Source organism: Sycon ciliatum, chromosome 3 (assembly GCF_964019385.1).
Source record: "Sycon ciliatum chromosome 3, ocSycCili1.1, whole genome shotgun sequence".
Classification (NCBI taxonomy): domain Eukaryota; kingdom Metazoa; phylum Porifera; class Calcarea; order Leucosolenida; family Sycettidae; genus Sycon; species Sycon ciliatum.
Window position 1 is genome coordinate 12,952,057 of NC_088645.1, and position 26,294 is coordinate 12,978,350.

The 26,294-nt window shown below is 45.4% G+C and overlaps 1 protein-coding gene across 1 annotated transcript; it reads right to left on the bottom strand.

Annotated features, from left to right (window-relative positions):
- Positions 1–17,204: 17,204 nt before the first annotated feature.
- LOC135812479 (uncharacterized) lies at positions 17,205–25,344 on the bottom strand. Its single transcript, XM_065325835.1, has 2 exons — positions 24,886–25,344; positions 17,205–19,074 (listed from the first exon to the last, which is right to left on the bottom strand). The coding sequence occupies exons 1-2, from the start codon at positions 25,077–25,079 to the stop codon at positions 17,508–17,510; spliced, it is 1,761 nt and encodes a 586-aa protein (XP_065181907.1). The 5' UTR covers positions 25,080–25,344; the 3' UTR covers positions 17,205–17,507.
- Positions 25,345–26,294: the final 950 nt, after the last annotated feature.

The following is a 26,294-nucleotide window of genomic DNA, read 5'->3' on the forward strand; positions in this document are numbered from 1 at the left end:
CGCTCCTCCTGAGCTCATCAGTGGAGGCATAATAATGTTGAATGAAAGAAAAATAAGAATAGACTGATTTTTATAGGGCAAAATTGGCGCAATTGCGCTCATATCTGCATGGAAACGTGGCATACCCTAAGTGACAAAAATGACAAAAGTGATAACAAGGTCAGGTGATAACGACACGCGCTCATGGCTGGGACAGGAACATGTAGCATGTGTGAAAAGGGGGGGGCGCAAAAAACAGCAGTCAGTCTAACACCAGAAAGTTAGTTATTGCATGTGCCACAAAAAGAAAGATACTGCGGAGGGTCATTGTCAATATCAATTATAGCAATAAAAACTGCTTTATGGCAGTTTTCTAAAAAAAGTTATTGTGTTCTCGTCCATGGACCCCGTCTAAAAAGTAAGAAATTAACGAAATGTGATAGCCGAAAATTAAAATTTCACACAAAACCTCACAATAATCACAACACTTGAAATGCTGCTTTCAACACTAAACTTGTACTGCACAACAATTGGCAACATGCATGTCATGCATGCATAGGAAAGAGGATCACGAGGGGAAAAGGTCTTATTATTATTATTATTATTATTATTAAATTTTGAATAGGGCTGTCCCACAGGCCTAGGGCCTTTTTACAGGTCTTCTTTCCTTGGCGCTGATAGGTGGAATTCTCTGCCTGTCTCGTGTCGTCAGGTTGAGCATCTATCCGTTTTTGTTTCGCTCTGTAAAGAGCACTTAGGGTTCCCTGTAACAAGACGGCAACGTCTGTAGGGCCTTCCCTATCAAAATAATAAATTCTACTACTACTATTCTACTTCTGCATGTAGCCTTTCATTCTGTATGTGATTATTGTGAGGTTTTGTGTGAAATTTTAATTTTCGGCTATCACATTTCGTTAATTTCTTACTTTTTAGACGGGGTCCATGGACGAGAACACAATAACTTTTTTTAGAAAACTGCCATAAAGCAGTTTTTATTGCTATAATTTCTTTTGTTTTTTCTGTCACCAATCAATGGAATGCCCTATATCAATATGTAAATGATGGCCTTCACATCATATCAATTACACCGTATCATACGCAATGATGTGCAAGCCTTGTCTTGCAGAAAATGGCACTAGCATGTTCTTCTGCAGGGATACATGTGAGTAGTGGTGGACCGTGGTGATACTTTTTTTATACGGAGGTCAATCTGTGCATGTTGCTGTAGCAGAATTTCATGACTCTGTCATAAAATTGTCTTGCCTTTCAGATATTTCAGATTTCCCCACCCTCGATCAGATTTATTTGAGAAATGTAACCAGGTGCGTGTCGCAGATGTTTTTGTTGATTCTGTGTTTATAATGGTTTATAATCATGGGTTATCGTGATAAGGTCATCCTGCATCATATTGCACTGAAATCGTAATCCTGTTGATGTCGATACAACTTTTGGAAGTACAATGTCGTTCAAAGACTTCAAACTGGTAGTCCACGATTTTCTAAAACAACACAGCAAAGGAGAAACAATAAACATGTATAAAAATGTAAACAAATACATTGCTCAGTCCGACACCTCGTTCCAACAACTACACTGATCCTGAGGATAAAAGGGGCAAGGCTATGGTTGGAGGTACTGAGAGATAAACAAGGCACTCCATAATAATAAAATCTTACACATATTTTGGTGAGTATGAATGATATCCTCTTTAGGACGAACACCAAGCTACCAATGGTATTTATTCTGTGAGTTTGTCTTAACCTATTTTATAACCAGTGAATACAATTATTTCTCCAATAGACATACAAATAGATTTCTTCTACAGCGAAAGATTCTAAGCCACACCAACTCATTGACTTGTCTCGTATGAAACAAATGAGTCACTAGAGAGGTTCTGCAAAACGAAAATGCGTACAAACGTTCGTTCATTGTCATCAAGAGTACATGAAAACCAGAGTGTGCAGCTTGGGGCCTTTTCTGCTATGGGTGTCTGTCACGGCGAAATTCCGTGATTACATCATATTTGGCCCAGATCTGAGGCGGGAAGTGGCGTAGTGCGTACAACTGAGCTGCAGTTGTGCAGAAAGAGACCTGCTTGAATCCTGCTTGTACGCACTACATCACTAAAATGATGTAATCACGGAATTTCGCCGTGACAGCAACCCATCCGAGCTGCACACTCTGGTTTTCATGTACTCTTGTTGTCATGAAGTGCAAAACTTCGCACGAACTTTCGCAACTTTGGACGCGAAACTTGCAGGGAACGCGAAATGAACTGTCGTAGGACATTTCGTGAGATCGGGTCATGGCGTACGTGCACTTGGCCCGCGCAAACTACGAAAATGTGCAGAACACAAAGTTCGTGCAAAAATTCGTACACATTTTCGCAAGGACTGTCGCGAAACTTCGTTCGAATTTTCGTTTTGCAGAACCTCTCTACTGAACGTTTCTTTAGCAACATGACGGCAACGGAAACAGCAACGAAAAAAAGTACGATACATGTACAGCACATTCTTGCAGGTACTACAAACAGATTGCAGATCGTAATTCTTGCTTTGGCGGCACGAAACTTTATTTGGGGCAGTGCAATCCCGGCGGTACTCACAAATAATAAATCAAAAGCCCAGACTTGAGTAAACAAACCCAATCATACAAGTACGAGATCTTCACGAGACGAGACTGCACCCTTTGACTTGTTTCGTATGAAGCAAACAAGTTTACTTAACCTCTCCACAATGGAGATTTTCCCTGATATGCGAATTTATTTTGCAAACTCGGTCAATGGGTCCTTGAACCTTTCCCTCCAGATTGGGAACTGCCAACGATAGTATGTCACTGACCAGTGCCTTACTTGTAACGTACCAATGTACAATGAATATGAGTATTTCGACAAAAGCCTTACCGTCAAGAAGGTGAACTCGCGTTCTTCGTACACTGTAGACAAGGGCAAAGAGATACAAATGGATCTAAATCCGAATAAAATCAGCACACGTTTCCGTAAATGAAAGGGTGAGCATAAGAAAATGAATCGAAGGAAACCGGTCAACTCAGAGATCACCTGTCATCGAGTATTCAGTAAAAGGAGGCCTCGGCAGCGGAAAAGCTAAATTTAGAAAAGAGATCCTGTCAGCTTTTCCAATATTTATTGCATTCCGCCCAAAATCAGCACACTTTTCGTAAATGAAAGAGTGAACACAAGCAAATGAATCAAAGGGAACTGGTCAACTCACCTGTCATTGAGTAATATTCCGTGAAAAGAGGTCTCAGCAGAGCCGAAGCGAAATAAGCCAGGACACGAAATATCCGAAACAGCTCATGCAAGAAGCAGTTCCAAAGAAGGAAGTTCCTCGCGCATGCACATCCGAAAACGGACTGCACAGCATGCAACACAATGTCTGCCGTGCACGTGCACAGCACGCGGCTACCACCCGTTGGTAGATATAATACCGAGCACCTTACGTAGAGACTTACGTAGCCTAAGTGAAATACCGAGCACCTTACGTAGAAACTTACGTAGCATAGCGGTGTCGTTTTTCTTGCCATGTGAACACAATAATAGAAAAGCTGACAGGATCGCTTTTCTAAATCTATACCGGAATTGGCCTTCCTGTGGTGATGGTGAAGTGAGTGCAGAGTTTTGATCAGCCAAGAGCGCAATGTGGTGGTGTGATGTATTGGATTCCATAAATTAATGGCCGGGTCGTCGCTACTTCTTCTTCTCAACTTCAAATGCGCCGTAAAGCGATAGTGAAATTACGAGACAAGCAGGATAGTTCCTTTTAACATCAAATGCTAGAACAAAATTTAGCAGCATCGGACGCAGCATAGCCCTGACTAGAGTGAATGCCCAATGGGCCTCTCCGTGTGTCAAGTGGCTGTTTTGCGCGGAAAATGCTGACTTAGAAGGTAGCAGCCTACCCATAAATTTCATATGGCATTCAATTAACCGTAACTTTGGTGTCTCTCAATGGATTTGAGTGCAATTTTCACCACACACTCCTGCCACTATGCTGGCCCTCTGGTAATGATTTAAAAGTTCTTGCGCCTCACTGACAGGCTTTCTAGGCCGGTAAAACTCAAAATTCCGGCATAGTGCCATGGTGTGCGAGCCTCCAAGGAGCCAAGAATGCATTTACAATTTTTTCACATTTTTGCTCATTCTGTCCGTGCGCGGGATCCAAACCTAAAAAAAGTCCAGAAGCAGCCATGGGTGGTACGTGGTGGGATAGGGTCCCTCAACGTGGCTCTGGAATCTCTCACAACGGCACGAGTGGGCGTTCTCTCGCAGACTCCCACAGACGCAAGTCAATTTTTGAATTTTTTTAGGTTTACGGCGTGCTACAAGGTCGTACCTTTGATACAACATCCAGTGCTGGGACCTCCACAGCAAGCCATTTCCACAGCGCTTCACACTAAATCCAGGATACCCTCAAAAATCGGCAAAGACTACCACTCACGTTCCACTACTGCCTAGTACTGAATCCTACCTGACTTCTTGACACGACACTCGTAAAATAAAACTTCAAACAAACAAACTCAAATTAACTTGCCAAATTCACTAAATCAACGGCAACTAAATCAAGCCACATACATTTATGTGCAACGTCACGACACGAGGGTGCTGGCAAAGGTCCTGCTGCCAGCGGCGGGCTTGGGCTTCGCCCGCCGCCGTGCAGCCCAATACATGGCTATACATTGGACTTGGAGCACAATTCTGCACACTTTCGCGTTTTCCATGATACGACAAGTTGCACACGATCTGCTCAGGTTTTTTTAAATGTTTATTTGAATTCGGATAGCTCAACAGTACAGAAGTACAACTACAAAGAGTACCGAATAGAAGGCCCCGAGAAAGATTCAAATACCGTGCTGCCAAAAAATGACAGCGTGCAACAAAAAAATCTTTCCTTGCAGGGGCATATATTCTCGGCCATAACTCTTGAACGGCAGGTCAGATCGAGAAAACATATTCAGAGATTTTGCAGCTATTCATGCTCTTTCAACTGATGTAGCATTCGATATGAATTTGCAGGCAACATCAGCGTACGTGTTCAACGGGTATGGTGGCGTGGTGTGGCTGTAGCTGTGTGCGACGTGCTGGCAGGACAGTGATTGCCTCAGCTCAGCCCCAGGAGTCTCTCTGGCCCTCACGCCCCTCAGTCTGCGTCTGCCGCGTTGGCCAGTTCGCTTCGTCGTTCGTTCCCCGTCACGTCACTATGGTACAAGTACAGTCAGCCGCAGTATCTTTGTTTTTGTGGCACATGTACACAGGTACATGCAACAACAAACTTTTCTGGTGTTAGACTGACTGCTGTTTTTTGCGCCCCTCTTTTCACACGTGCTCCATGTTGCTGTCCCAGCCTAGCCATGAGCGCGTGGCGTTATCACCTGACCTTGTTAGCACTTTTGTCATTTTTGTCAACTAACACAGCTGAACTATTGACCTGTTTCATCACACGCAGCAGTAGCAGAGTGATAAAGAGGTTTGTAACGCCAAACGTTGCCGCGGCATAGCCGACGTATGCAACACCGAGGCAAGGAGTGATGAAGAACTACACCATCATGCACACACCTTTGACCTTTGACGCCCATCGCCGGAGGCGATGATAGCAATGCTACAGCAGAAGCCATACCAACTTGTGCTGGGATTGCACCATTCAACAGCTTGCTGAAGAATTGACCGTCACTATTCAGCCTGGTCTACACCATACAGCACACACACACACACACACACACACACACACACACACACACGCACACACACACACACACACACACACACACACACACACACACCATTGGACCATTGGACGCCCATCGCCGGAGGCGATGATAGCGATGCTACAGCAGAAGCCATAGCAACACACACACACACACACACACACACACACACACACACACACACACACACACACACACCTCAGACCTGCCCATCGCGGAAGCGATGATAGTGAACAGCTATGTTAGACATAGCAACTTGTGCTGGGATTGCACCACACACACACACACACACACACACACACACACACACACACCATTGGACGCCCATCGCCGGAGGCGATGATAGCGATGCTACAGCAGAAGCCATAGCAGCTTGTGCTGGGATTGCACCATTCAACAGCTTACAAGGCTGAAGAATTGACCACACACACACACACACACACACACACACACACACACACACACACACACACACACACACACACACACACACACACACACACACACACACACACACACACACACACACACACACACACACACACACACACACACACACACACACACACACACACACACACACACACACACACACACACACACACACACACACACACACACACACACACACACACACACACACACACACACACACACACACACACACACACACACACACACACACACACACACACACACACACACACACACACACACACACACACACACACACACACACACACACACACACACACACACACACACACACACACACACACACACACACACACACACACACACACACACACACACACACACACACACACACACACACACACACACACACACACACACACACACACACACACACACACACACACACACACACACACACACACACACACACACACACACACACACACACACACACACACACACACACACACACACACACACACACACACACACACACACACACACACACACACACACACACACACACACACACACACACACACACACACACACACACACACACACACACACACACACACACACACACACACACACACACACACACACACACACACACACACACACACACACACACACACACACACACACACACACACACACACACACACACACACACACACACACACACACACACACACACACACACACACACACACACACACACACACACACACACACACACACACACACACACACACACACACACACACACACACACACACACACACACACACACACACACACACACACACACACACACACACACACACACACACACACACACACACACACACACACACACACACACACACACACACACACACACACACACACACACACACACACACACACACACACACACACACACACACACACACACACACACACACACACACACACACACACACACACACACACACACACACACACACACACACACACACACACACACACACACACACACACACACACACACACACACACACACACACACACACACACACACACACACACACACACACACACACACACACACACACACACACACACACACACACACACACACACACACACACACACACACACACACACACACACACACACACACACACACACACACACACACACACACACACACACACACACACACACACACACACACACACACACACACACACACACACACACACACACACACACACACACACACACACACACACACACACACACACACACACACACACACACACACACACACACACACACACACACACACACACACACACACACACACACACACACACACACACACACACACACACACACACACACACACACACACACACACACACACACACACACACACACACACACACACACACACACACACACACACACACACACACACACACACACACACACACACACACACACACACACACACACACACACACACACACACACACACACACACACACACACACACACACACACACACACACACACACACACACACACACACACACACACACACACACACACACACACACACACACACACACACACACACACACACACACACACACACACACACACACACACACACACACACACACACACACACACACACACACACACACACACACACACACACACACACACACACACACACACACACACACACACACACACACACACACACACACACACACACACACACACACACACACACACACACACACACACACACACACACACACACACACACACACACACACACACACACACACACACACACACACACACACACACACACACACACACACACACACACACACACACACACACACACACACACACACACACACACACACACACACACACACACACACACACACACACACACACACACACACACACACACACACACACACACACACACACACACACACACACACACACACACACACACACACACACACACACACACACACACACACACACACACACACACACACACACACACACACACACACACACACACACACACACACACACACACACACACACACACACACACACACACACACACAGGTAGACACAGGCACTTGCAGAATGAGCGCAATTGCGCCAATTCAGCCCTATACAAATCAGTCTATTCTTACTTTAATATATTATTCTTCCATTCAACATCATAACAAGAGTACCTCCCAGAGTGTGCAACGCCGATCCAGCTCTGTATAGTCTTGGTCGAGCGGAATCGGATCTTCTGATGTCATGCGTACACTCCACACCAGCGCAAGGCCGGTCTCGAGGCAGGGCACCATTGTTTTTGATCTGAGAGTACCCGCGACTCCCCGGATTCCCCTCAGATGTGTACGGTATTATAACGCAAAGATCCGATTACGCTCGACCAAGACCCTAAGCAGAGCTGGTTCAGGCGCTGCACACTCTGGGGGGGGGGGGGGGGGGGGGTGGTATGTACTCTTGATCCTGGAGGGGCATTTAAATGTACAGAATGTTCCTTGAACGTCTTTGAGGCTATCTCGTAAAAATTAAATTCAGTTGTTGAGGCAATAGTGTTATTTTTCGTTGGCTGAGCGTAGCGAATGAAACGAAAAATGTATTTTTGCCAGCATTTTCACCATAGTTACGGCACCAGGATTGCGTCAGCTGGTTTTTTGTCAGTGTGTAATAGGTCACCGAGTGGTATCAGAAGACACACACACAAGAAGACTAATATTATGTTCTTCGGCTCAATCTGCCTGAAGTTATATAATTATACTGAAGTTATATAATTATACAACTGCTCCGGCTCAATCTGCCAGGCGGAACTGAACTGAACAACAACAACTACTGACGAAACTGAATCACAACTGAATAACAACTGAAGAACAACAACTACTGAACAACAACTGAAGAACAACTGAAGAACAACTGAAGAACAACAACTACTGAACAACAACTGAAGAACAACTGAAGAACAACTGAAGAACAACAACTACTGAACAACAACTGAATAACAACTGAAGAACAACTGAAGAACAACAACTACTGAACAACAACTGAATAACAACTGAAGAACAACAACTACTGAACTGACACAATAATAGAGTAAGGAAAAGGTTTTATAGCCAGCGATAAGAAGATAAGAGTTCTGAGAAGTAACAGGTGTTGAGGAAGATACGAGGAAGACACTTAGGACAAGACCAATGGAAGAACTAGCTATTTGGTGTAATGTGAGTAAAACGGGAGAATTGTAATGTACAAAGTACTAGCTAGTGTGCAGTGTATGTAAGTAAGTGCAGTAGGTGTGAACGTGTTAGTGTGTGGGTGATAAGAGCTGTACATGTATGACTCAGAGTGTTAAAAGACTGTCCGTGCATCATAGTTATTTTCGTTTACGTACATGGACATGTTTACGTACATGTACATGTTTACGTACATGTACATGCAGGATAGTGCAAGTGTTCTCAAACTTTTCTCTTCATCGTGGTCACTGCAGCTAAGCGCGAATCCATGGTGGAGTTGAGGGAAGTGACGATGGTGGAAACTCTCTCACTCAATGCATCCATGCCGTTCACTTTCTCTTCCACAGCTGTCACTCGGGTGATGATTGCCTGCTGTTGTGTGGAAATCGTTTGCAGTTGAGTCAGAATGTCTGCAAACTGACTCAAATAGCGATCTGCCGACTAGACAGACACGCAAAAATAACATCATCCACAAACACACACACACACATACACACACACACATGCACACACAAACACACACATGCACATGCACATGCACACGCATACACACACACACACACACTATGGATTATTATGCTCTGTGTACACCCAATTGAAGCATTTCTACCCAGAAAACACAAAAATCCTGTGATGTGTAGTACAACAAGACAATTTCACATATCTGAAAGAGAGCATTCAATTATTTTGCAAGAAAGAATTCAAAATTGATGGAGTGGAGCAGTAATCTCTGTACATTGAGTAGTACTAACTGGTCACTGCTATTATGGATTTAGGAGTCTCGTCCGTAATTATCGAAAAATTAAAAAATCCGCCCTCGTGCAAAATTGTCTCTAAACCACCCACCCAATTTTTCCCATTAATATTTTGATTTTTCCCAATGCCCAGCTAGAAAAAAAGAAATCCTGACCCCAGGGTAGGGTCCAGCGGATAATGCCGGCACTATATTCGGCATTATAAGCCTATCCGACCTTTAGAACATTATGGAGCATTAGGAAGGAACAAGACGAGCATTATGTGAGGTTTGAGTGGCATAAAGAGTTTTATAGTGGATAATGTCGGGAAATCTCATGGTTTTTGGCAACAATCGGCTAAAGCCATGACTGCATGAGGTGCATGCAACGCCATTATATTGTACCGGCACATGACTTTGTGAGTGTAGACACCGTCACACGTAACACCTTTAGCGCTACATTTACCTGACTACATGCAGTATGTCATTGCTACATAAAGTCTTTATGTAGCAATGTCAGGTAAATGTACATGTGATGTAGCATGCCCAACGTTGCAATTGAGGCTGTTTATGCTTCGAAGTGCACAAAATCCATAACGATGATTTACGAGGAATTTTGTTAGAAATCATGGAGAGCCATGGATGATGGAGGAGACTACGTAGATCTACGCGAAGTGAATATCAAACTGAAACAGAGGAAGAGGAGTTTCCTGTTAATAAAAAGTGTTATGCCATAGGCTCTGGCCATAGCATGTCTAGCGATACTGAAGTAAACACTAATCCATTGATAAAAATTTGGACCTGCATGAAGGAGCGGCTATAAGCGGATAGAGCTTACTCCAAAATTAATAGCTGCCTTTGCCGAGTCCAGCTCAGCAGGCTCGAAAAGAACTAGAATTTCTCATGGACGCAGCACCAAGTCGATTTGAGTGTTCAGCAGCGCATGTTTTACTTTCCTGGTGAAGCACGTATAGTTCGTCGTGGACGATTGTAATGCAAGGCCTAGTCAAGTGCTATCAGAAAAGAGGAGTATTGTGGCCAACCATTAATTTTGTCTCCACGCAACCTCAGGAGAAAAAGACAGCGCAAGCAGAGGGTGTAGAGCGGCAAAATATCTTCTCACCACGTGTGTTCAGGATTTCCGCAAATGGGAGGGATCTCGATCTGAGATCGTCTCTCAGGAACTTGCCTCACGTAAGCTGTTTCAGATGAAGACATTTTTCACAGAGTGGAAGCAGTGACAGCTTGTCTGCAGGCGAGAATATCACTTCCCATGATAAGCTTCCAGCATCCAATTGATCACCAGCAATAATGGTCTCACATCCCACTTCATGGATAAGCAAGGGAAATGATTTGATACACCCACTGTTCAGCCACAGCCCTGCATCAAAGTTGCAATGAAGAGCAGCCAATGGAGACGCGATCATGTCTTATAGTGCTAAGAAATGGTGGAGCTCGTGAGAGATATTGCAGCAGCTTCAGAGGCAGATTGACTATATCCAACCTTTCCTGGAAGTTTGACAATGTGCAGCTTTTCTTCCATTTTTGTTCCAAACCAAGAGCATTATAGCCCTTGTTGGAGCATTATAATCAGCATTATCAGGTAGTTTGTGGAGCATTATGATTAGCATTATACAAACATTTTCGGAGCATTAGCCGCTGGACCCTACCCCAGGGTCACTGACTGCACCTGTGTCAGGTATAGCTACTGTACTAGTTTGTTTTGTTTCTGGTTTTTGTTTGTTTTTGTTTTAGTAGGTCTACCAGTGGCCATGCACGTCCTACAACTACATGTTCATCATACTGGTGTTTGCGACACTACGAATTCAGTCAGTACCCTGCAAAGCCAGTGCAACAACTGTATGAAAGTTACGGAAGTAAAAAAGTTTATGAAAATTGGACTCGGAAAAATAAAAAAATTATATTCCGCCAGCACTCCTGATCGCCCAACCCCTTTTGTATGAGGACGGATTTTTTAATTTTTTAATCACGGACGACCTCTTATGGCTCTGATCCACTACTTTATGTTTTCATGTTATCATTCTGGATAAGGGACCTATACAAATCTATAACAACCCCCCCCCCCCCAGTTGATTACATAATTTCACTGGGCTATACTATGCATACTGCAGATGCATACTACTGCTATGTATATGTCACATGGCTGATGTCATGGGAACAGCCAGTCACCAGCCAGCATGTTATTGTGAGGCCTGTGTTTTTCAATACAATCATCTTGCACACGTCAGTGTTTTGCCTTTTTGAAGTGTAACAGTCCAGACAGGGTGCGCCGCCTCCACTGAAATATCAGGACCCTTATCATGTGTAATATAATGTCATGCTGCACAGCTAGATTTAGGGGGCGTTCGAATTGCCTTCATCAATTGTTCGAACAAATTTATAAAAGAGATTAGTTAAAGTGTCCCATTAGAACGGTTTCTGTCATTTTAGAGTTTTTCAGTCGAATTGTCTTGGCGATGGTGACGTCCGATAAGATCGACCATCTCCGCGTACTACGTGACGTAGCCATATCAAACTCTTCGGAACTAATCCACCCCTCCCATCGGATGAGGTTGTGGAGTTTCGAGGAGTTTGTTTTTCTGAAGAGGCCAATAAGGCCACCTCTTCAGAAAAACGAATCTCCTGGAAAAGTCAAAGAGTGACAATTTGGCGAACGTGCCCTTAGAGTATGAGTGTGTACATAGGCAAAGCCAGGTCCTTTCTCTTTCCGTTGTAGTTTCCCACCCGCCCTCCCCTATATTCTCACTTCGGGATAGGTCCTGCAGGCTACGTTTTGTTCATTTATCTTATGGGGTTATTCTAACCGGTTTTTCCTCAGGGTTGTGCCTCCGCCCGGGTCCTGAGGTTTTTTCCGCCAGCTTCGGGGTGGTTAATTATCCGGCGGCCCTATTCGCCACAGTGGTTCACGTTTTGCATCATGTTGGTCTGGTACATACGTGTACATGTATATGCGTGAGGTGGCATGCCCTTCTTCATGCTCATCTCTACACTACGCTAAGCTCTTCCATCTTCCACCGTGAGTGAACAAAGACCACACTACTACTGTGATCTGTATCTCTTTCTGTTGTGTGTGGGTGTGTCTGCGGTGAAGGACAAAAAAAGAAAGAAAGAAAAAACCCAAAGGACCTATAAAATATAAGAGGTAACGTATACGTCCCTTCTCTTTACCTGCTGAAACCGTTTGTAAATTTAGATCAGGATGTCTTTCATGTTAGCACGATTGCGTTCTAGTTGTAAATTTCTCTCTTTTTTTCTCGTCACGCTACCATTTTTCGCGCTGGATAGGTTATACTTTTATTATTTTGCAGCAGCAGTGTGCATAGAATCTGATATTGAGACAGAAGCGGAAAGGTTAGCAATACATTGCTGCCCTGTTTGTGAACTGTTCTATTATTACTAGTATTGATTGATGTGCTAGGAATCATTTTTACGAGATAGCCTCGAAGACGTTCAAGGAACATACATTTTAATGACAAGTATTTTTTGCTCATGGTCTTTGTACTGAATGTGCAACTTAGAATAAAAGTAAAGATAATAAATAATTATTTCTAATGGTGAACGGTACTATTCGGCCAATAAAATGTAAAGAACTCTTCCTCTCCTCTCCTCCATGCGCTCTCACCGCCGACTCACTGCTACCCTCGGTAGCCAATACACACACCAACCAAGGAAGGGTTGCAGGTAGATACTGAAATTCCTCCTGACAGCTGTTTCGCCTTCATAAGGCTCATCAGAGAAGGTGATATTGAATAGGATGATATCCAGTGGAGATGGTCAGATTTATACTACAAAACATGGGCGCAAAATTACGGGCAAAGTGTGAGAATGAGAAGTTACAATTCTCCAGCAACACAGTGCCAGGGGTTCCAAGAAAATGGCAGTTGAGTAATCCAATCACAAGCTGCTAACCTCTCCAGCAACACAGTGACAGGGGTTCCAAGAAAATGGCAGGTGAGAAATCCAATTACAAGCTGCTAACATTAATTTTCTAACGGCTAGGCTAGGTGATAGTTAAAGAATTTTGGCGAGCCACCAAACAAAGTGAAAGAAAGTAGAGTACTAAGCGTGCAGTGCAGCAAAAGTTACAAAGAGTGCACACACGCATGAATGGACTGTAATTACATGTAGATCTACTTTTCACTTGGGCAGTTCTCCAGCCAACCGCGCAGGCATGCAAAGACGCACCACGTCGACTGTCCCCGCAGAGTCCCCCTCCGGCGTTCTCCCGAGCAACAGATCTCCGCTGGCCGTCACACCTTGCTGCGCACCGCACGTGGCCGGACCGACCGCTACCTCGAGCTGTCCCCATTTGCGCCTCAGTTGCTCGCTGCCGTTGAACGTCCGGACAACCCGGCCGAGCGTGGCGAAAGCAGAAATGAGAGTCCTAGGAGGAATTCGCTCGTCTGCCCCCACAGCTGAGTTGTCGACGAAGACCATGCTTCCACGATAATGACACCGCTCCCTTCCTTCCATTATCGACGCACTCACTGAAGTACCGCTACACTGGCACACAGTAGTAATTATTTCAAATGGTGGACGGTACTATTCGGCCAATAAAATGGAGAAATGTCCAAGAACTGGAGAAGAACGGGAGAACTGCCCAAGTGAAAAGTAGATCTACATGTCATTACAGTCCATTCATGCGTGTGTGCACTCTTTGTAACTTTTGCTGCACTGCACGCTTAGTACATGTACTCTACTTTCTTTCACTTTGTTTGGTGGCTCGCCAAAATTCTTAAACTATCACCCAGTCGTTAGAAAATTAATGTTAGCAGCTTGGGATTGGATTTCTCACCTGCCATTTTCTTGGAACCCCTGGCACTGTGTTGCTGGAGAGGTTAGCAGCTTGTGATTGGATTACTCACCTGCCACTTTCTTGGAACCCCTGGCACTGTGTTGCTGGAGAATTGTAACTTCTCATTCTCACACTTTGCACGTAATCTTGCGCCATGTTTTGTAGTATAAGTCTGACCATCTCCACCGGATATCATCCTATTCAATATCACCTTCTCTGATGAGCCTTATGAAGGCGAAACAGCTGTCAGGAGGAATTTCAGTATCTACCTGCAACCCTTCCTTGGTTGATGTGTGTAATGGCTACCGAGGGTAGCAGTGAGTCGGCTGTGAGAGCGCATGGAGGAGAGGAGAGGAAGAGTTCTTGATATAAATAATAAGAGAGTGAAACTCGACTCCGCAGCTGCCTGATAGTGACACATGTCATGGCTGAAACCTAATGACGTAACTGGTACAATAGGAGTCAACAGCTATTACATGAGCAATTGAATCTTCTAAGCACTTCTGAATAAGAATAGAATGAGGAGACGAAAGAATATGGAAAGCAGGAAATTCATGGTATTGCTAAAAGCATTGCATTGAATGATAATTTTTTACCAGAGTCCCAAGCACAATAGGGATTGAAATCAAACAGTCCAGGAAGTGAGCTACCAGAAAATTAAATAATGCCAAGCCGACCAGCACTCACACCTGAGACATTACATATGATGAGCAAAGGTCGGACCATCTGAGACATGGGAATAGGCAGAACCTAGAATTCGCCGACAAATCCGTCACTGAACAGACAGTTCACAACACACGGTGTGGTCACTTGGCCCCCTTTAGGCATGCCAATAAAAAAATAAAAAATAAAAAAGTAAATTATCGGGTCCGTTCCCGAAGGGAACTCACGACGGCCTCTAACACCCGATAAACCCTATGCCAATAGGGCAACTATAAATGTACAGTGACAACAAAACTCTGTGAACGACCTACCAGGATGAGGTTGGTGACGTGGTAAGGCCACAATGACACTGAGGAATACTCAGCCGCAAAACAATGTACTGGATGACTGGTTCTGTATCACTATCACCTTGTCCGTGCTATACACATTCCCACGTGTGCACTCTCTCTTTCTCTCTCACACACACACACCCAGACATGTGCCCACATGTGCGCACACATACACACACAAGCATGACAGCATCCGCACAATTAAATACAATAAAAGCTGTAACTAAAGACCAGCGTGACTAGCGACCAGCCTAGTATTACAGACCACTTTGCCAGGCACGGACGATCTCATATTAATATTACGCATGCGCTGTGCATACCTCTAACTGAGGACCACCTGCCACTAACGACCGTTTTCTCTGGCCCCAGGGGGTGGTCGTTAGTCACAGGTTTTACTGTATGTGCGTCTGCGAGTGCGCATGCATGTGTGCACGCACAACCATGTGTCCGTGTGTGTGTGTATGTGTGTGTGTGCGTGTGTGCGTGCGTGTGTGCGTGTGTGTACGTGAATATCATTGCAGACAATACATTTCAGCATCGGCCACGGTATGTGTGAGGACAAACGTGTACATGTTACGATATTACGCCACTGCAACCACACTCCTAGGTGAGGATCAATGGCTTACTGCGGGTCGCTGCATTGAGCACAGTGCCGCAGCCAAGGCACTGCCAGGAGTAGAAACGACAGAGAATACACGCACCTAATCTCACCAGCATGCCAATACCTGCACGTAATCCCATCAACACGCGATTACATGCACCCATATTTAATTAACAGCATGTGAATGCGTGCACGCATTCTGATCGGCGTGCCACTTCATAGACTGTGCGATATCTACCCTGAAATTCTGAGTTAAGAACTGATCAGACGTGGAAACGATAACTACAAACTCTCTGCATTGGAGACTGAACCGTCAGGAGAGCATAAGGATACAATTCAGAACTTATACAGTTTACGGTCAATACACAACTCCACTTTAATGGCATGATCCGATGTAGATAGACTTGATTCATGATATGTTCGTGAAGGTCAAGAGCTTGATATTTGCTCAAACAATCGAGCCATAGCGATTGTGGACAAAGTGTAACGTGCCAGTATCATGATGATTAATCCAGAGAGAGAGAGAGACAGAGAGGGAGAAAGAGATAACTGATCCATACGCAATTTCTGAGAGCAAACAGTTAGAGAGAGAGAGAGAGACAGAGAGAGAGAGAGAGAGAGAGAGAGAGAGAGAGAGAGAGAGAGAGAGAGAGAGAGAGAGAGAGAGAGAGAGAGAGAGAGAGGGAGAGAGAGACAGACACAGAGGCAGAGAGAGACAGAGACAGTGAGAGAGATAGACACAGATATTGTAGATGTTGGCATGCAACAAGACTAACCGTCATTACTGAGTGTAGCCATTACTAAACAAGGTACAATATCTATGACTTTGGTTCTTCATCTAAAACAACAGTAGTGTTAGTTGTGTTACAATGCTCATGGACTAATTTCTTTTCTTACCTGTGTACCAATCAACGCCTCTCTTCTTAGGCGTCCAATGCTTCCTTTCCTTTCCAGGTCCATTTTCATTTCCAATTCCATCCATCTTGTCTCCTTTCTTCTTTCGTGTCCATCTTTCCCGTTGCTTCTCTAGTGGTGTTTCTTGATCCGCTGCCGACTTCTCCAGCATAAGGCGAACTCTTCTTGCCTCCGTATCTTCCCCCGTTATAGTCGCCGATCTCAGTACCTGTACCCCTACTGGTGTCTCTACCTCAAGGTTTGATAATCTAAAGCGTCTCTGCTTACGAGTGTTGTACGCTGACATCGGCAAGCCAGATGTTAGTTGAGGCCTGATGTCCTTAGGTTTATCTTTGACCAGTGCTCGAAGTTCTTCGCGCAATTGGAACAACGTGTCGTCTTTGTCATCGCCCGTCCACTTTTCCACCCACAGTGCATTCGGCCAGTTGTGCGCTACTTGCAGCGGATCATTGTCGATCAGGACTGTCTTTGTCAGATCCCGGCCGAGTCGCGCAACACACTTGACCAGCTGGCCATCGACTTCCAGGCAATTGTACTGGTGTAGAATGTGCTCAACGATGTTGTTTTGCTGCGAGTGCAGCCAGTCGACAACCTGCTTTGCGTAGCCGGGTTGTGCTGTCGTGTAGACTATGATCTCAAAGTCCTGCTTCATGAGCTTCAGAAAGTGCAACAGATGAGGACGTGCGTACATGTAGCAGACGTTGTCACTGTCCAACTCAATTATCTGCTCATAATACTTGCCCACCAGCTGTGTATCAGATGTGCAGATAAGAGTGTTGTCCAAAGCGAGAACTAATGTATACTCAGAATTGTAGACAAATTTATCAGGCAGCATATCAGCCAAGTGTAGCAGTGACTCAGGAATGGCTGGACTGGAAAGGTACTCTAAAGGCACGGGACCATAGATTTGTGTCTGCTTCCCGCTCTTACTTCCCATGATGTACGTAGTGAGGTATGCCTCTTCAATGATACTCTCCTCGGCCTCGTAACCTATTTCATCACCTCTTCCGCCATCATCTGTCCACTCAGCGGACAACACGTCAAATCTGTTTCCACAGAACTTCCGTTTAGCAAATGCCCTCTTCCAGTCTTCTTTCTCTCTCTTGTCCAGATGCAGAGATAGTGTTGCACGTGGACGGGGTCGGTTCAAAGGAGTTAGAAACATGCCGGGTTCTACATTTTTCGGTGGGTGTTTTTTTTCTCCAGCAAGGAGCAAATCTGCCAGTTCACCAGTGACTCGTCTCATAGTTTTCTCCGAACTGTATCGATCCAGAACGTTTCCCTTTGACGTTATGAAAGGGCTCTGTATGCACGGCTGATCGTGCGTAAACTTGGTACAGACTGTTCGTCTCTTCCGTGGGATAATCTCACTTGAATCGCTGCTGACTGTCAGTGGTCTCTCCACTGCGGGCCGCCTGCTTGCTCGCCACATGCGTTCAAAATCCTTTTCCCGAGACGTGGAGCTTGGCACAGGGTTGATTATAGCCTGGATATCTTTCCATGGACCTAATGTTCGTCTTGGTCGCTGGTACCTGTGTAAACACATTGAGACACAAGTAAAAAAAAAAAAAAGGTCACAAAAACTGCGAGGAAATAGTCAACTGTTTTCCAGGCTGGAATAATCGCTAAAACATTCCGGCCAATGCTGCAAATGGTAGTGTGCAGGCAACATTAACCTTCTTTTCGGCGAATAGAGTAGAAACCCGTTCATAAATTGTGGGCTGTAGCCTGCTTGAAAGCAAAGGCAGACAGATGTATCAATGGGCGCGTTCGATTACACCCAAATCGGTCAACTTTAGAATTAGTTATTGTTGATGCGCAGTTCGATTACACAAATTCCGTCGTTAGAATTAATGCTATCCAATTCCGTCAGTTCCATTAATTCTGAAGAGAGGGCGGAATTTCTCTAATTCTGGCACCACAATTGCACATTCGGTGTGTTACCGGTCTGGTCATGCATGACTCAAGTCAAGGAAGAGCCTCCCTGGCCAGTGTGACGCGAAAGCAGGGCTACAGGTGTGTGTGGTTGCTACTTTTGTCTTCCCGAAAAGCTAATTACAGCAGTTGAGTTTCGACTGGCAGCTGATTAATAAACCAAATCATTTTGGGTGGTCCTTTCGCACACGCGTTCAGCTTTATCGAAGCCCAATATTGTTGCCGACATGGAGCCTTCACCGGGAAGGACCGGTACGCGAAGCTGTGTCCACCTCCGCGTGAGGGTGTATGTGATATCTTTGTACGACCAGTTTTGTTTGTGATTTGCCATGAATAAAATGCGTTGTGAATTCCAATTGTACATTTAAATGGCCGGAGTTCGTACATTCTGGTCATTCGAGAATTACAAAATCCAGATCCAGAACTGTGTAAACTTGTAATCGAAAGTGCATAGACGTCCAAACAGTAATCTACATCCCTGCATACACATAGTGTGCATGAAAGTATAATTGGGCCACAACACTAAGCCCATGGACTGACGTGGAAGCTCAATGGTACACTGACTCGCGACGGGTTTGTAAAGGTTGTGAATTGGACGTAGAGCAAAATGCCTGAGACCAGGCGTCTTTTTGTAGGAATGCTGCTGAAAACAAAGAACAAAGTAGATGGTTGGCTGCTGGTCTCGTCTTTTGACCCTCGTGACAGCAAGTGCAGTTCTTGTATATCTAGAGTGCTTCTGTCGCAAGAAACATTCCGAGGTGCCTAAGATTATAGAAATCGTCTAAAAGGAGACCAGAGTGATGCTATATTTGACGACGTACAAGCACAAGGAGTTAGGCAAGATTTCTCGCACAACATCTTTTCGGTTGCAAACATGGCATCAGGTGAAATCTTTAGCGTAATTTATTCCACTGGCTTCCGCCGTCAGTTTTGAGTCTCAGCAGTGTCCCTGCCCTTCCTACCTTTATTTCTCTGCATCTTGAACTCGCTCTTTTCAAACAATCTGCTATGATGTGCTTTGCCATGCTTCCATTATGCCATACCATCTTTGGGGATACACACCCGGTTGTTCCCGCGCTACTGCATTCTACTGCATCTGCATCGCTTTAAGAGTTGCATCTGCGTCTTGATCCATAGAGTGTGGTGGCATCCCTATGGATGTGGACAACTCGGCCTCCATCCGAGTCTCACGCTAACCGCGACGTATTTCTTTAAAATTATTTTACTGCATCCGTCGGCGCGATGGGTTTTCCCAGCTCACGCGACGCAGGTAAACTAATCTGACGGTCCTTAATCGTGCTACACTGTAGCGTATTCCTGTAATCTGCTCGCATGTACATATTCAAATTTATAGACATCCTGTTCTCAGTATTTGGCTCTAGACTTCTCTCTATATCAAAGCTGGTTTGGGAGCTTGCACATCGTTGTGAACCTGATGAATGCAATTTGCCGAAACGTTGAAATAATTATTGTGAAATGAGTTGAACTATTGCAGTGTTAATGGAAGAGAGGGTGTTGCCTCTACTACTTTTTAAACTGTTCATGAAACTGCGGGAAGCCTTCCCACTTTTACTTAGACTGCTCTCGTTATCCAATTCATATCTAGCTCCAACCAGCTATCCTTCAGCTGTGTTCTGTTGCAATTTTTGTCAGTGTCTCTCCGTATCACAGTGTTACGTGACACGAGAAAACTCGGAGAATGGTGTGATTTAAAGGGGCACTCCGGCTTCATTGTCGACGCCGAGTTTTCGATGGCAAGACGAAGGTAGGTGAAAGAGAAGACCCCTCGAACAAGAACGAGTCTCCAGAAGCGATCGAGTCGAGCGGCTATCAGCCTCTCTCTCCATCATCAACAATTATCACAGATTCAACATTCTACATTTATCAGCACTGGGTGAATATGTCTCGAGACGAATTTAGCGGATCAACAACGCTTTGCTGGAGATAAATTCTCCTCTGGAGGGCCCTCAGGATATCTGGAAGGGTATAGAAGACGGGATCGCTCACAACGTTGGGAGAACATAGAAAACAACCTCCTCTTAGATTGAAAATTGGCCAGAAAGTATGTGAAATGTATGTGCGTAGGTGCATTTCCACCGGCAAGCTAATCCCTCATTACGTCATCAGCGCTCGCTCGGCGAAATTCAAAAGTCGTCTTCCCGCTCGACTCAATCGCTTCTGGAGACTCGTTTTTGTTCGAGTTCGAATTTTGGACATGGCCTATCTTCAATATTAAAGAATTTATTCACTGCAAGACAAAGTGAGATAATGATTATCATCATGTGACAACAACGAACAATGTGGCGTGATATTTGTGCGAGATAACATGACAACATTGTAGTACGTCATTTTGTGCACGTGGTGTTGGTGCATGCGCATGTCGCTGTGCTGTGAAAAGCAGTCTTCGTCTCGAGTTCGTCAAGTACAATTGTGTTTCCGTAATCGTCTAGTAATACACAGTCTTTGTTACGTAGTTATCGTCCTCCAATTATCTGAGTGTAGAGATGGCACGGGGTTGAGAGCAGGTGTAGAAAGGCATCTACAACATTAGTGGCAGGGGTGATAACAATTTGTTGTACACTTCAACCACTGGATTGGTCCTGCATGGCATTCGCTCCCAGTTTCCGTTGTCATCTCTAGTCGTCCTTTCGTCAGTCGTCAAGAAGTTCGTCCGTCGTTCTTCATCAATCGTCTCTCCTGTCTCACATCGGTTGCCGTCAATGCATAGTTAAATGTAAGGAGCATCACAGGGCACTGATTAGCGGTACCACCGGGGTCTGGGTCGGGATGTTCCCCGCGAAAAAAAATACGGATGTATGGGCCCACAGGGCACGTTTTACCATTCTTTTATTGCTTTTTCGCATGGATTGGGCGGATCATCCTGGAGGAAAAGTGGTGCGACCAAGGTCGTACTGGTCATACCATGTGTGATGCCCCTGAGTGTGGTGGTGAAATTCCACCTGAATCAAACTAGAAGCACACAACCTATGCGGAGAAAACACGCCGTTTTTTAGTAGCCAATATCCGCACTGTGAGGGAGGGGCGGCGTTCCGTTTAGTGAGTCTCACGTTATTTTTATTCAGTCTGGTCGGGCGGTATAAGTAGCCTGTAGCGGAATCACAGCCATTCCGTTCCCGGGACGCAGGACACAAAGGACAAGTACATGTTTGTTACATTGTTAAATATTCTTGACATGACGGAAACGCAGACTACACTCAAAGAGACAAACGAGAAGACTGACAAAAAGACTCTTGACTACAAAATCGCGCATGCTCATATCCCACATGCACGCGTCAGGCGAAATAGCACATAATAGTACATTCGAGATTAGCGGGAAGAAGATGACGACGTCCACTAATTTAGTATCTGTGCACACGAATCTGCTGTGTGTGATACTCTGTGTGTCAGCTATGGCATCATCGCCTGTGGTTCCATGCCTAGCATGTACGTCTGAACCATCCTGCAAAGTTCGAATGACGTAGGTTGCGCGATCGCTCCGCGAAACATACTTTTTGAAATTCTCTTCATAGTATATCTTCCACCATTGAAATTTCGAATTTCTTCGAATTTTTTGCTGAGAGGGGTGGCTTGCAACCTCGATATGGCTTGTTCCAGGCATGCTTTGGAGCCATCGCCTGTTGAAACAGTGGCGGGAAAGCTGCCCTGCAACTGTTCCAACAGGAAATTAATCGATCCGAGAAAGCGCGAGTCCGCGAATCTCGGTTGAATATTGAGTATTTCAAGCCTTTTCACGATGAAGATGGAGTTCTTTTTGGAGATGGACGTCGCGGCAAAGGACGTGGTGTCCGACTTCTGGCGTCTGGTGAAGCCAGGGATCATTTGTCCAGTCAGGTCGGCAGCCTAACCGTCGGTAAGCTTGTGTTTGGGTCCCGTTCTGCTCGATGTGGTAGATCACAAACAATTTGATATCGCACAAATTGATCTCAGCATCGTGCGTACGGTATTTTATATTCAGAAAAGCCCAAAGTGTCTCTGTGTGGCCGTCCTATGCCACGAGAAACTCCAATCAGGCTCCTATGTCCTCTGCCTTCATGATTGAATGTCCACTTCGTTTGAACAACGAACACAACAATCGAGGACGGCTTTGCAATGAAAAATACAGCTATACTGGAGCTGAAAAAAAGAAGAAAAAAACGTGTTCAGGATGAGACTCGAGTACACGCATACTCTCCCAGCAGGTGAAACGCAATTTTTGGTGAAAATGCGTGTCGCCGACTGACCAGTAATTCCGCCTGACGGCGACTAGACGAGACAGTTTGGGGAATGTCATCACAAAGGAAATCAACACAATCATCATTATACCACAAATATTGTCCACAGTCATGTACAACACATTCTACACCCGGCGCCCAGAGGAACGGTTAACCCTTTGAAGCCCAGCTGAGTTTTCTAATTTCTCAGGCACTCGCGCAGCGCTGTACGCAACCACGGATGGTCAGTTTCAAAATTTCATAATTCACTCACCAGCTATGTAATTTCATGATCTGGAGCTCCATGAAAAGCTTGCCATCTTCTCCATCCAAAGATAAACACTAGATACTACGCAAAAGCAACAGAAGCGCTTCCAAGTCCCTTGAGTGCAGCTCTATTGCGCCTGAACGAGATACACCACCCACAGCAACAATTTCCTTCGGTTCATGACTTTTACTCAACGCAAAACAACGATTCAAAGTTCTTCGTGCTGCTGAAGCTCAAACGGTCATCTTGGTACCCATCGCGCATAGGCTGCACTGGTATGAGTCATGGGGAAACCCCATGCGACACGTACTCGAACATTTCAAAATTCTAAAGCTCAGAAGTATGCAACCGCGTTCCAGTCTTCGGCGCTCGGGTATTTCGCATCGTGAACACCGCCGGGTCGCTGTTTTGAAGGTAACAACTGGTTTGTGCTGAGTCCCTTGAACACGTCCATGTGCAATAGTTCCTTCTTTGTTATCATGGGATGCGCACCCTGTGCGATTCTGGACCCCAAGAGGCCTCGACCCACGTGCTCATGTTCAGACCGATTGCATCTACAAAGTACTGTAATTTCACAAATTTCCGGTGTACTTTTATTTCGGTACCTTCGGTACATCTGTTTCATACTTAAAAAATTTCAATAAACCAAACACCAACACACATAATCCAATAGGAAATTGCTTCTCTGTGTCTAAAATTTCTGTTCACCTAACTTGGCTTTTGTGCTCATACGGAAAATATTGAGCACCTAAAATTTCTGAAATCAGAGTATACTCTCAGAAATGAAGGGCATTGCTTACCACGCAGGACATTCTACTGAATGCATTATGCCATGCGTAGAGTACAGCAAGTGCACAGCATAACCTGCTTACGTCACAATCACCGTCGAGAAGAAAATACTTGACGGACAGGCGTACTCAGTGACTCACCCTGATCTGACAGGCTTTTGACGCAAACTACATGGATTTCGAAACTGCGACTTGAACTTGAAGCCAGGCTTGTCTTGGTTTGGCTGAGCGATACCTCGGTAGACACGATGAGGATCCAACATATCCATGTGAACTAGTGTTGTGCGTCTGTCTTGAGCCATACTGGGTGACCTGCTAGTTGCAGCGCTGCGCATCACACACAACTAGCCTGAACTTCGCATCATTATACGCCAAATCTCAAACAAGCAAGCCGAACTTTCAGATACTTCGACTTGATGGAGAACCTTCCTCATCTACAAATACATTACGCAGTTACCACTTCCACAGGTTTTGCTAAATAGTCGACGCAACTCCTGCTTCCTTCCGTCGACAACAGCTAGCTGTGTTAGCAAGGAGTTTGTAGGTCGACAACAGGATTTTTTTCTTCTCCAAGTCCAGATCTCAAACAAAATGCAGCCAACGAAGTACATGATGTACTACTGACAGTACTGTGGCGGAGTCGGACATGGAAATCCAGTCGATTGACCGGCACCGGCGCCCTCAGCGCGTACGGTACAGACCGATGCGTGCATGCAGTGCACAAAGTCATGTTGATCTGGTGCGACCAGCGCGCGCCCTGCGGCACATAAATGCATGTGTGTACCGCTTATCCACGACTGCATGGCCAGCGCCGGCGCCCTGGGGCCGCTAGAAGTGCGACCAGATTTCCATGTCCATGACAGTAAAATGTACTCAGTACTACTACTACTAGTAGCTACTAGCATTTCTTTATTAAGACGGTCGAGAACGGCCGAGGAAGGCTGAGGACCAGCCTGCCGACCAGCCGGCAGGACCAGCCTGCCGGGTACACTATCTGCTGACTTGGAGGCAGCAGATGCCGGAAAGCTGAGTAGTCTGGTGGACTTGCACAGAATCAGGAAGATTGCAGCGGATAGGGCCGAGTGGCGAGCTCTGTGTCAACGGGTGACAGAAAAGGATCTGTAAGGGATGGATGACACTACAATATCTGACTTCTTCTCAACGACGTACAAGTACATGTAACCTTGTATGTTTGGATGGTGCCTTTGTTGCTGATCCACCACACCATCACTCAATGCTCTCTACTGCATTGTTCACCCACCACTGAATTTATACTTCTGCGGCTCCTTCCCCCCCCCCTTTTCTTCTGATTCGTGCTGTTTTGGTTCTGATACAGTGATCGTTTGATTTTTTCCCACAGCGTATCATTTGTTATCCTCCTGCCTTCGTTGTCCAGCACAAGCGAAGAAGTGGACCTATCGGTCGACTTCAACGCGAAAATGCACATAATAATAATATTAAAACAATAGGAGGACAGAGAAAGTGTTTTTACTCAGAGTTTCACGCACTAAGCGATCATCAGAAAACAGTAATGAGAAATCTGGATCAGT